The following is a 12,568-nucleotide window of genomic DNA, read 5'->3' on the forward strand; positions in this document are numbered from 1 at the left end:
ATAAATATATTTTTTCTTTTTTTATTTTGATATGTGATTCAATATTTTGTATGATAATTAAATATTTGTTTAAGTGTGTTTGTTAATTGTGTAAATTTTGTATAAAAATTTTAATTTTGTGGCATAACAGTTTTGGTTTTGGTTGTGGAGGAGGTTGTAACTAACCAAGCAAACCAATATCCATTGATCGAAGTTATGAGGAACAGACCTAAGTTATTGGAGAATCGACCAAATCGTGACCAATCACAATCGGTCGGTTACGACGATTATAAAGTCGGTTGGCAATTTTTGGGTTGGATGTTTTTTATGGTTTTTGCTGCCGAGGTTACATGTTGAATAGTTTTTGTTGACATGCTCCTACAAAACTAGGTTCTGTTGTCGAAATAATCTCCTTGGAGGAAATGCATTGTGTAAAACTCTCCCTTTTGAATTGTAACAGAAGCAGCACACTTAGTGGTACCTTTAAGTTTTTTTTTCTTCACTTTTGTTGACCTACTTGCACCTGCTCATCAAATATCGCCTTTTCCCATCTATGTGACTATAGCTTGTAAGGTACTATAACTATACAAACCCTTTTGCTTGTGTTTTAAGTTCATCTAAATAATGTCAACATGATATTAGTTTGTATAATAGTTGCAAGTGCAGCCTTTGTTATGAACATGTAGAACGAACATGAGCGAACATGTAGTTGATGATAAATAAGTGGCAGTTGTTGGTGAAGGGTGGAATTGTAGAAATATGAGGCGAAAATGCAGTCACTGTAGTCACTGTCTGAGCGAGAACACTCCCCAATGGAGGATGGGGCCATTGGGGCCTACTCCACAATGGAGGATGGGGCCATCGAGGCTTAAAATGCTATGCAACGCTTGTGGGGTGCGATATAAATCGGGGAGATTAGTGCTTGAGTATTGGCCTACTGCAAGTCCAACTTTTGATATAACGAAACATTCCAACATTCACAAGAAAATATTAAACAGAAAGGAATTGAATAGATGAATACATTTTTCTGATTTCAATGCCTAATTCAATATTTTATGTGATATTTAAATATTTCTTTAAATGTGTTCATTAGTTGTGCAAATTTTGTACAACATTTTTAATTTTTTCCTCTGTTTGAGATTTTTTATTACAAAAAACAACCAAAGTATCTCGGGTCGGTTTTGGTTTTGATTTTAGTTGTGAAGATGGTCGGTGTGTGGTCGGTTTCGGTGGTTTCGGTCATAGAGGTGGTCAATTTCGATCATGGAGAAGGCCGTAGCTGACCAAGCAGACCAAAGTGGTGGAACCAGTTGCCACTGATCGAAATTATGGGGAATCGACCTAAGTTATTGGAGAATCGACCGATCTAAGTTATTGGAGAATCGACCAAATTGTGACCAATCACAATCAATCAGTTATGACAGTTACAAGGTCGGTTGGTGATTTTTGGTTTGGATTTTTTTTTTTTATGATTTTTGCTACAGAGGTTGTATGTTGTTGAATAGTTGAATGGTTTTTGTTGACTTGTTTTTGCAAAACTAGATAACAAGCATAGCTTTGTTGTCGAAATAATCTCTTCGGAACAAATGCATTGCGTAAAACTCTCCCTTTCTAAATCGCAACAGAAGCAGCACTCTTAGTATAAACTCTTAAGCCTTTCTTGATCTACTTGCACATGCTTATCAAATATCGCATTTTTGAATGAACTTCCCATCCATATGACCATAGGGTGTTATAACTACAAACTACCTGAATGAAAACCTTATTGCTTGCGTTTTAAGTTTATCTGAAAAATGTCAACATGATATTAGTTTGTATAATAGCTGCAAGTGAAGCCTTTTATTATGAACATGTAGAACAAGGGCAAACATAGAGCATAACACTAGTTTAATAGGACAAATAGAGAGCATAAGAAAATATAAGAGTTTTGTTAATAATTTTTCATTACATTACAAGTGTTTACATTATTGCATTATGAGCCATGCAAGGCTACTAATACACTAAAATGAGAAAATTAGTTATGGCTTATGATTACCCAACTGAGAAGCTAAGTGTTTATCTATTTGATAATGGTGACTTAGATTTAATGTTCTATGCTTTGTTAAAGGTTACATGTTTTTTCCAAATATGGCTACCGTTTTGCAGGAAGCTCAAAGTAGAGCTAAGATCACCAAAGCTTTAAACCTAAATTGATTATTAAGAAAAAAAAATCTGTCGATTATTCGATCAATTTCAAAGAGAATGATTCTTCATCAACGATCGAGCCGAATAACTGTAATAACCACTACCCTTAACCAGCTTCACAATCGATGTCCAATAATTGATTGACCATGCAGTTTTGGCCGACCAATGCTTAACCTTAAATGTAGCATCCATCAATGATAGTTAGGGATCTAATCAAAATCCAAATTGGAGAAAATAAAAAGGATTTGAAAAGATTGGTATAAATACCCATCCACGCACTCGTGAACAAGTTTGAAGTGCAAGTAGTCACGAAGTTTGTTACTTTTTTTAAAACGTTGTTTTTATATAATGTTCATATTTGTTCTTGGCTACATAAGAGACCAAGTCAAATGAAAATCTCAACAAAAAGAAAAATGGATATAACTAATCTCATATCATATATAACTATATATTAAAAGAAACCCGGAAGGGCTCTTGGCTTGACACTTAGCAAGACTCCTCGCTTGACACTTGACTGACATGTGGTGTTCTCAAAAAGGGTCCATGCACTGGGTTTCAAGTGGGTTTTGGCGTTGAGTCAGGTTAAGCGGGCAGGCATGTCAATGGTTTTAGTCCATGTGCCCACTTTGCAGCTCTTTCAAGTATAAATTTTTAGAGGTTGATTTTGGACACCGTGCATGCCTCGAGCCATGCATTTTTCTAGCTGAAGTGACTTATCTAGTTGGGTCTTTAGGAATGAAGCCCCATCAGGGTTATATTATGGCGTCATGTGTTAATTGAGGACGTTTTGGGTTTTGAAGAAAATTAGGAGATAATTTTGTCTTTTTCCCCACATGATTCCAAAAAATCTACTCTTCCTTTTCCCACCCATTTACTTTTGCTCTTCATTCTTATTTTTCTCTTCTCTTTGTTTCTTTTTGGCTTTTGTACTTTTTTTATTTGTTTTTTTGGTTTCCTTCTTTGCAGGTTTATTTTATGTTTTCATTCTCTTTGTTGTTTGCTTCTCTAGTTATGTATTTGCTTCCATTTTTTGGCATCTTGAATGTAGAAATATGTATTTTTATTTTTATTTTACACTATATTACAAGCATGCATTGTCTTTACTTATTTATATATATATTTGGTTCTTATTTTTTGTTTTGTATTTTTATGGGTTTTTCTTAAAGTTTTTCTTTTTGTGGGTCCTTCTTTTCATGTTTTCATTTTTTTACAGTTTCGTTTCTCGATCATTCATTCATTTCGGTTTTATGAATGTAAACTAATAAATCCAAAAATATATTATTATCTTTCATGTCATACTTTTTGATATGTAGATTGATAACGAGATGACGAGAGATAGAGAGAGATAGTGATGTTGGTAAATGGAGAGCACAAAAGAATAAGGAGCAAAGCAAATGAATGGCGGGAGAGAAAATTTGAGAGTATTTAATTTGTTTGAAATAATTTTAAGGATATTTTTATAATTTCATGATTAAAATTAGGTAAAAATAGTTAACTTTATATTGAAAGCTATTTTTGAAATGAGCTTATGAGTAGAGTTATTTCTTACCATTTTCTCTTAATTTTATCTATTTTTATGTTGGTTTATACGGAGGATTGATTATTATAATTTATAATATGATTATAATGTGTACTTATATTTTTATTTTGTCGGCATACTTTTATTAAATAAATCACCTTGGTTTTTTTTACCTCATAATGATGTCCAAAAATTGACTGTTCATAGTTGATTGTATGGATAACTTTTCAATCTTAATTTTTTTGTCCCATAGTTCAATAGTTATAGGATATTTTTCATTTTTGGTACAATCGCTAGATAAATATGTGCTGAATTTCCTTTTACGTTGATGCCAACCAATTCTAAAATCCAGTTCATGCTTTTCTCTGGAAGTTTCTCCCTGCACATGCAATCAAGTTTTGTATTTTTGGTTTTCCTACGTTTGTTTAGCAGTATGTTATAAAAAATTAGACTCTATTTATGGTTTTTTTCCCCATTACTGTTGTTGATTTAGAACATATATCAACATTTTCTTTTTTATGGAATCATGATGTAATGCTCATGAATAATATTTATTCATTCTAAAATTACAAGATTACATGCTAAATATCATTAACTGTCAAGTTAATGTTACCAAGCATGGTTACAGAACTTTTTATTGTTAATGTTAACAAACCATAAATGACAATCTGTTTGTGATGAACATATAAAACGTTTTACCCATAGACATTACCTTCGTCTGCAGTATTCTTATAAATGCGTATAACATATTTGTCGTTGATGGTGATTTACTTTTGTTGTAATTTCAAATTACATTTGTTGTTTTGAATTTTTATTTGCCTTCACTAATTAATCACATGATTTTTTTTACTCTTACCTCCATTTATTCATCACCCAAATTATCTTTGCGTTGCTATTTTCCCCAACTTATTTTTGTTATCTAACATCTCGGTATTCTTTTGGGCAGCCATCACGAGAGCTGAGAGCAGCTGACTATAGAGTGGCATTTCTTGATTTATTCATATTTATTGCAATTACTGTATTTGGTTTGTGCTGTATGTTTTTCCTTTTATTTTTTGGTGATACCATGCAAACATGATGTTCGAGTCTGCTTTTCATGTCTTTATTTTCGTTTATGTTTTTATGCCACTCAATTTTCACCATCAACTCATATTTTTCACAATTTGTTAAGTTTATTAACGGTTTCTACTATCATTAATGGTCCGATAACTGTCAGTAAAAATCGTTTTCGTTATTAAAAGGAGAATTGGTCAACAAACAAATACGCATGAAAAATCAATCTCATACTCACAGGAAGAACTTCTATTCTTAAATCAAAAAGTCTACGACCAACCATAGCTCATAGTGTTAAAATTTAATGAGATAATATTTTAAAAACGTATTTTTAAAAAAAATTATATATTTTTTTTCTTTCACTCGAATTTTACCTATGAGGTTTTTGTAAAAAAGTTTTAATGAGATATATTCTTAATACAATGAATATTCAAAAGAGAGTATTATAAATATTTTTATGAATATCTATTTATACTAAGTATATCTTGATTTGAATGTAAATTATATTAAATGAAGATTAAAATTTAATCAATTCATCTAATCTCTTATTTTTATCTTCATCTTATAAGTTCAATCTAAATAAGGGATTATTAGTTTATAAATAGACCTCTTCACTTTATTTATAAATACACATTTAAATAAAATCTTCCTACTCCTCTAAATACTTTCCCTCTCTCTAAATACTTTTTTTTTTATATATTTCTCTATAGTTATTCTCTTAAAATTTATTTCATAACATATTTATATCAAAATTTTAAAATTTTTCATGAAATACCTTTTTTGGTTGTTTTATGTCAAAAAGTAAAAAAACAAATTATGAAAAAAATTTTAAAATAAGAGTAATGTATGTTAAAAAATAGTATATTTTTGGGACATGAATAATAAAATCAAACAGAGCAAGTAATTTTAAAAATTGAAAAATAGTATTTGATTTGATTTTTCACTTTTAAATCTTAACTAGATAATGAATGTCACGAATCCTACATATTTAAGGTATAAAATAGATCTTGGATATATAAATTTGTATCTTTCATCACTTATTAGATATATTTTTTAAATTAAAAATATAATCTTGTGATTTATAGATTTATTTACTTAAAGGCGCATAAGTTGAGGTTTTAAATTTCAACCAATGATAAGTATTGCATGATTAGATAAAAATGAGTATCACGAATATTATATTAGTGATGTATTACATAATTGAGTGAGTATTATGGATACCAAATCAATAAGGATGGATACATGTTAAGTATATAAACATGAATTAGTCGCACGGAGTTGGCTTAAGTTCCTATTCGTGATAGTGAACACGAAACAGTGCTTGAAGAAAAAAAAAAAAAAAGTCAAGGTGAAAGCAGGCGAGCTTAGCCTTTAAAAGGAACGTTGTCTCTTCCGTTTACGACATATTACCGAAATCTCTTATAATTTAAAATCGGAATCACTTGTACTCGCTTCCAACTCACGAGTCGACTCACTGCAAAAAAAAAAATGAATGAAATGATCTCCGGAGTGGGTGATCCGGTGGCAACAGACGCAACAAAGGGCGGAGGATCAGACGCCTCTCGAATTGCGGAAGTTAAGGCGTGGCTCGCGACTCAGTTTGATGCTGCCGGCAAAGACGTCCCTGATTTCGAATACACCCCGCGAAGCATTGCCTATTTGTACAATCTGGCTACCGTCTCCCAGGCCAAGACTCAAGCTGCCAACATTGTTGCCAACGATTTTCGCCAGAAAGCAGCCGAGTACCGTTCTCAAGGTCCCACCCTTTTTCATGCTGAGAAAATCATTAGTTTTTTTGAATTAAATTTCTCTAATTTAAATAATTTTGTCTTATTCTTGTTAAAATGAAAATTTCTTTTGTAGCGGCACGGATTAGAGAGATATTGGAGAATGTGGGATTAGCGCAGGAGAGTTTACCGTCAAATGTGGTTGCGTCGGCGCAAGTTCTGGCTAATGTAGCTAATTTGTTGAATATTAGAGACACTGAACTTAGTAGGTAGGATTTCCTTAAGCATACCTTTTCTAATATTTCCATATTTGATGTTGATTTCCTTGCCTTATATTCGGAATTTAATTGAGAAAAAATATCAAATTTAGTTTTCTTGTAGCAATGGGTGATATTTCTTTGAGAAAAACTGGGGTAGAGGAGAAGAGGGCCAAAGTGCACAAAGAGTCCAAAACTCTTCTTGAGTATACTAGAAAGGCGATTGCAAGGCTAACCTATCTGAAAAGGTAAAATTGTGTACATTTGCCACCCGTTAGTTCTAGGTTTGAATCTAGTGGTGGTTATTAGAGAAGAACTGGCTTTTGTGGTGTAGGACGTTAGCGCAACTAGAAGATGATGTGTCTCCCTGTGAGGCTCAAATGGAAAATTGGAAGACGAACTTAGGAGTTATGGCATCAAAGGAGCGACAGTATATACAACAGTATAACAACTACAAGGTATGATTCCTTTGTATTATTATTATCATTTTGAGGGTAAAATTAAGTTGCAGAACTAGTTACAGAAATTTAAGCTGTTGTTTTTTGTGAGATGACCTTGCTATATACCAGTGAAGAAGGATACAAATGGATGAAAAGGCAAGCTGCCAGCACGATAAGTTGTTGAAATTTACTGGTATATTCATGGTTCATATTGTAGTTGACTGGCAGCACAAAAGTTATTCAATGGCATATAGAAATATGGATGGGCATTCGGACTTGTTAAGAGTGTTTGTTCTTCTTATTTTATCATGTTAGCTCTTTTTCCAAATAGATTTTCAAGTGGTTGTTCATTTGAAATTTTTTTTCTTAGGGTTTGGGCTTTTGGCTTCAAGTAGAAGCAGAAGATGAACTTAGTGTGACCTGTTATCAAGAAGCTAGAGCCAGACCATAGTTTGTTTGATTACTTCGTATTATTTGTCCAAACTTGAACCTTATTTTGCCATAGTTTCTCATCAGTATAGCTGTTAAATATGCACCATTTTGCAATCTATAAACTTCTGCACTCAGACAATATTTGCTGAGCTTTATAGGATCTTAGTTTCTTCCAAATAGGTGAAGGTATTCAGCTATTATCTCCAGCATCCTGTAAAATTGTTCATTATCCACCAAGATATTTGTTCTCACTCCTACCTGTTAATACCAAAAGCAAGATAGGTGTTCTTCTCCTCCAGTGTATGGTCAATGATTGCTTTTAGAATTTCAAGTTGATAGTCGCTGCAAATTTACCATTAGATCATTTGAGTAGATGAATCATCTTCGTTGGTGTTTCACTTGTGCATGTAATAGAATTTAAATAATAAAGTACTAGACATAGAACTACAAGGACACTGCTAGTCTCTTTCGTTTCCCTCATTGTTGGTATCAAGCATTTGGTGACCAAATCATCACCTGCACTTTTCTTGCTTGAAGATTTTTTGCATTTCATTTATGCTTAATCTTGTTTGACAGGCATTATTGAATCGTGTGGGCTACACACCGGAGATTAACCATGGGGTGTTGGTTGAAATGGATGAGCACAGAAAGGATTTAGAGAAGAAGACCAAGCCCATCCTAGATACTTTGAGGAGCTACCAGGACCTGCCTCCTGTAATATTTTATTATAATTAACATTCAAGCATTTTCGTGCTTTGGGGTTCATGTTTTTTCCATGCAAATTGAAATTTCTACTACATTACACTTAGTATTTATTTCCTATATCAAACACTTGGGTAGAGGACCCTCTTGTCCAATTGGGTTGCCCATCATGTCTTGTGGAAAGTTAGAAGGGTAATTTAATTTATTTAAAAGGTAGTTTGAGATTTATGAGGTTGCTATGCATATCTTCAATGAAACTTCACATGCATATTGCTTTCTCAATATCATTTATGGTTTCAATATAAGCAAATGAATAGCTGATGAATAATTAATGTATACATTTAATATTGAAAAACACATACATTAGACATCCTTTTTCCAATGTGTTTTAACATTTTGGGGATATTCTACTTGGCACTTCATGTCATGTAGCACTTGTATCCTTGTCGACAAATCATAATGTAGATAGTAATTTGTATTCCACATGCTTATCATTCAGCTGGTCTCTGTTTAAGTTCAATTTTATTGTCTTCGTTGTCTTGTCTGTTATTGGTTTAGGGCATAGTTTCCATATCCTTGTCCTTCAAATGGGGATGATTCTCTTTGATACTTGTCTTGGAATTAAAACTCTTTCTATGGTGTTCTAGTAATGTTTGTACTAATCATGAGGCAAGGTCCTCTAACAAGTGCGTTAATTACCATTTTTTGTCCGTGCAGGATAAAGCTTTGGCCGCTTTAGCAATTGAGGACAAGAAAAGGCAGTATGCTGGTGCTGAAAAATATCTTGAAGATGTGTTGCATTCAGCCCTTACTACATCAGATTGATTGCCTTGATATAGTTTTTCGCTGTCTTGCTTCTTCATATCTTATTTTATTATTATTGGAGAACTTCTAAAAGGGTGAGTTTTCCCAGGTGATTGAAGCCAAAAGAAGAAAGATGCTGAGTTCTTATTGAATTTTGGTTTTTTTTCTCCTTATTTTTTTAGTGTGTATAGTAATGTTCTATCAATGCAGACAGCGTCGTATATTGATATGTTTCTTTGTGCTGCAACTCTTTCATCAAGCAAAACTACCATGAGATTCAAGTTCTAATGTGATGTACCAGTTTCAAGTTGGTATATGTTTTCTATTTGTGCATGTGTATGCTTGTTCCAATGTGAACCCCACACAAATTTGCAAAAATTGCTCTCAATCTGTATTTAGATCTTCCTTTTCTTTTCTTTTTTTCTTTAAAACCACGAGCAAACTAAAGGAGCTTAAGGTGTTCAAGAACTGTCTACCTCCTGCTCTTGCCACTTTTCATTAACGTCTACAGTTTAATTTAATTTGGTTAGCCATTCTGTATGTCTTTGCCGAGGCCAATAGAATTGTCTCTCCTGTTTCTATTTCTCTTTGAAAGGGCAAGCAGGCAAGATTCTTCCATTGATTCATTTTTTGAGTTGTTGGTTAGGGGAAGCATGCCATTTGCCATTTGGCATCGTTTCGTGGATTTTACACCAATTTGGACGGTTAAACTTGCGTCGGATTTGGTATTGTGTATGATCCTCTCAAAATGCCTGCTTCAATTGTAAATACAATGGCATATGAACTCAAATATCGAAATCAGAGGGATTTCGAATCTTTTTGGTAGAAACCCTTGTTTTCAGTAATACGTTTTTCCTAATAAAATAAAAAAGGAGCAACATTTGGTATAGGAAATGCCGAAACTGACTCGTTTCTTTCTTTTTCTTCTTTTCCCTTTCTTTTCTGAATTGCAGTTTTACTCTTCTTTTTCTGGGTAGCAGACTAATATCTTTCAAGCCTAAATAACCAGTGTCCTTGATTTAATTCGTGCTGCTAGGGTTAAAAATTCATGAAAATTGGCAGAATCTTCAACTGAAAACTATAGAGGCCAATCTATTTCCTCCATGTCTCCATTTACTGACCATGTTAATATCATCCAACATCAAGATAACGCATATATTAGTCTAATAGCTACAGCAACACAACTAATTACACAAAAGGAAGGCCCGCCTCATGAAATTCTTTTAAGTTTAGCAACTTCAGAAACAAGTCCAGATAGACCCCTCGCAAAAATGCAAAACCTCGGCCTCCAGCAACTTCACTTTCCAGCATAAAAAGAAACCCTGACACCTTAGACTCCCATAATCTTCTGCACATGGTAAGCCATGTCTACTAATGCCCTACGAGTTCTCAGCAAGTGCCTTGTCAATTTCCTCGACATGATCCCGTAGAAGATTCCACTGAAACAACACCACAATCAAGATAAGTCAAATGTCTCCATGATCATCATAATAGAAAGCATAAACTTTGTGATGCTTACCTGATCCAGATTTAGAGCGATACCTAGAAGAGCATAAAAAGGTGTTAGTCATAACTATTGACAATGAGGAAGGAAACCAAAAATGGGAATAAAAATTGTTAACTCTAAGCTCCAGAATCTAAAATACAAACTCAAATTCTTTTATGCATCAACATGTTTATCAGTGTGGCACTAGGATAAGCATGGACACAGAGAGAGATGTCAAACTACCCCACCGTAAAATTCATCAACAATTTATAACTTCTTGAAATAAAAGTTTTTTCCATAAAGGATACACATAACTGGGATTTTCCAACTTTTAAAAGTCTATTTATGTTGGTTGAAATTCAACGAGTAGGAAGCAACAACTCATTAACCAAATAAACATTAAAAAAAAAAGTACATTAATCTCAATATAGAATACCATGTGTAATATGGGGCAGGCAGCACTAGCAACGTATGTGCCTTGTTACTCAGGCATAAAGCAAATCAACTTAATGCCTCTTACCACTTTGGGTGAGTCACCTTCAATCAAACACACACCTTCTTTGCCTACGCAAACTTTTGTTAAGGCAAAAGGCCTTATAAAGTGCCTCTAACATAAGTGACCCTTTGTTTTCTTTAACTTTTAATTTCTTTATTATAGCTATTCTTTTAAAGTAAAAAGAGGATAATAATAACTCTCTTGAACAAAAAACAATATTCATGCACAAGATTTGTTGAAGATGAAAGCGAAGGAAACATTGAGCTTTAACAGATGGTGAACTTTAGTAGAGCATTAAAAACATTTAAAAAGGCCTATAATGTGAACAAAGAACAGAAGAGTATAAGCAACAAATAACAAATTGTACCGTGATACCATGTTTGTAATCCAACCTAAACCAATTGACAATTGGAAAAAGGTCTGACCTAATTGAAAGTAACAACAAACCAAACTTCCTAATATCGCTTAGCATTTCCCCTAGGTGCAATATTTTACTGAAACAAAAAGGCCTATCACATGAACAGCAAATACGATGCAACAACTTGAACTCTCAAGCAAACCCAAAATATCAAGGTAGCAGGAAAGCAGGTCTGAATCCAACAACAACACAAAAATGAAACTCTCTTTCTCAGTTAAAACACCCTTGTTGTACATATTAGAGATTGGGTAAGTTAAGTCAAACAACTAAAAATAAAAAAAACAGAACTAACAAAGACTTGAAATCATACACTTTGGAAATTAAACAGAAAAGGTACCTTTTTTGCCAGGCATTTGTTTGCCATCCTTCACATAGAATTCACGAATATCAACCCAAATTTTGCCCTGCCAGTTCCTCACCGTAACTCTTCTGTTCTTGGATATCTACATCACCCCCCCCCCCCCCCCCCAAAAAAAATAATCCCACATTTCATTAACATTTTTCATAAGAAACTATAAACAAAAAACAAAAACCCTAAGGCACAAAACCCTAGAATTGCATGTGTCTGGAAAAATAAAGACAAAATATAGAAAATAAGATGAGAAACAGCGAGAGAATGTGGAGAGAGACCTCGCACACAACGATTCCGTCGGGATCGTCAGAGTTGGCGGCAGCAGTAGTCTTGAAAGATTTCTTGGGAGGCGCGTGGTCGTCGTTCTCGTCGGAAGCGTGATCCTCTCCATCCTTTCTCTTCCCTCTATAAGACATTCTCTCCAACTCGCTTCCTTCTACGCAAATCGCAAGCTTGGTTTTATCTCAGTAACTCCCTCCCGAGCCTCGACGAAACACTGAGGACCGCCTTTTGCTTTGCTTTTAAACTCGGCTAAAGATGCTCAAGACCAAAAGGTCGGTATTTCACCATTTACATAAATCAAAAGCCAATTAAAATATATTAAAAAAATACTCCCTTATTTTCAAATTAAACATTCCATACTGTAACAAACCTTCATTTAAGTTTATAATAACAAAATTTTCAATTTCTATGGTTATAATATTTTTAATATATATATA

The 12,568-nt window shown here is 33.6% G+C and overlaps 2 protein-coding genes across 2 annotated transcripts; one reads left to right on the forward strand and one right to left on the reverse strand.

The window, feature by feature from the left end:
- Nucleotides 1-6,063: 6,063 nt before the first annotated feature.
- On the forward strand, nucleotides 6,064-9,413 carry AUG1 (HAUS augmin-like complex subunit). Its single transcript, XM_007048404.3, has 6 exons — nucleotides 6,064-6,491; nucleotides 6,599-6,731; nucleotides 6,833-6,967; nucleotides 7,054-7,177; nucleotides 8,168-8,305; nucleotides 9,011-9,413. Exons 1-6 carry the CDS (start codon nucleotides 6,224-6,226, stop codon nucleotides 9,116-9,118), a joined length of 906 nt encoding a protein of 301 aa, XP_007048466.3. The 5' UTR covers nucleotides 6,064-6,223; the 3' UTR covers nucleotides 9,119-9,413.
- Nucleotides 9,414-10,163: 750 nt separating this feature from the next.
- On the reverse strand, nucleotides 10,164-12,391 carry LOC18611912 (RNA polymerase II transcriptional coactivator KIWI-like). The gene is made up of 4 exons (XM_007048405.3): nucleotides 12,128-12,391; nucleotides 11,835-11,940; nucleotides 10,617-10,639; nucleotides 10,164-10,536 (listed from the first exon to the last, which is right to left on the reverse strand). The coding sequence occupies exons 1-4, from the start codon at nucleotides 12,263-12,265 to the stop codon at nucleotides 10,477-10,479; spliced, it is 327 nt and encodes a 108-aa protein (XP_007048467.3). The 5' UTR covers nucleotides 12,266-12,391; the 3' UTR covers nucleotides 10,164-10,476.
- Between the last annotated feature and the right edge of the window lie 177 nt (nucleotides 12,392-12,568).

Source organism: Theobroma cacao, chromosome 1 (assembly GCF_053813885.1).
Source record: "Theobroma cacao isolate CCN51 chromosome 1, ASM5381388v1, whole genome shotgun sequence".
NCBI lineage: Eukaryota > Viridiplantae > Streptophyta > Magnoliopsida > Malvales > Malvaceae > Theobroma > Theobroma cacao.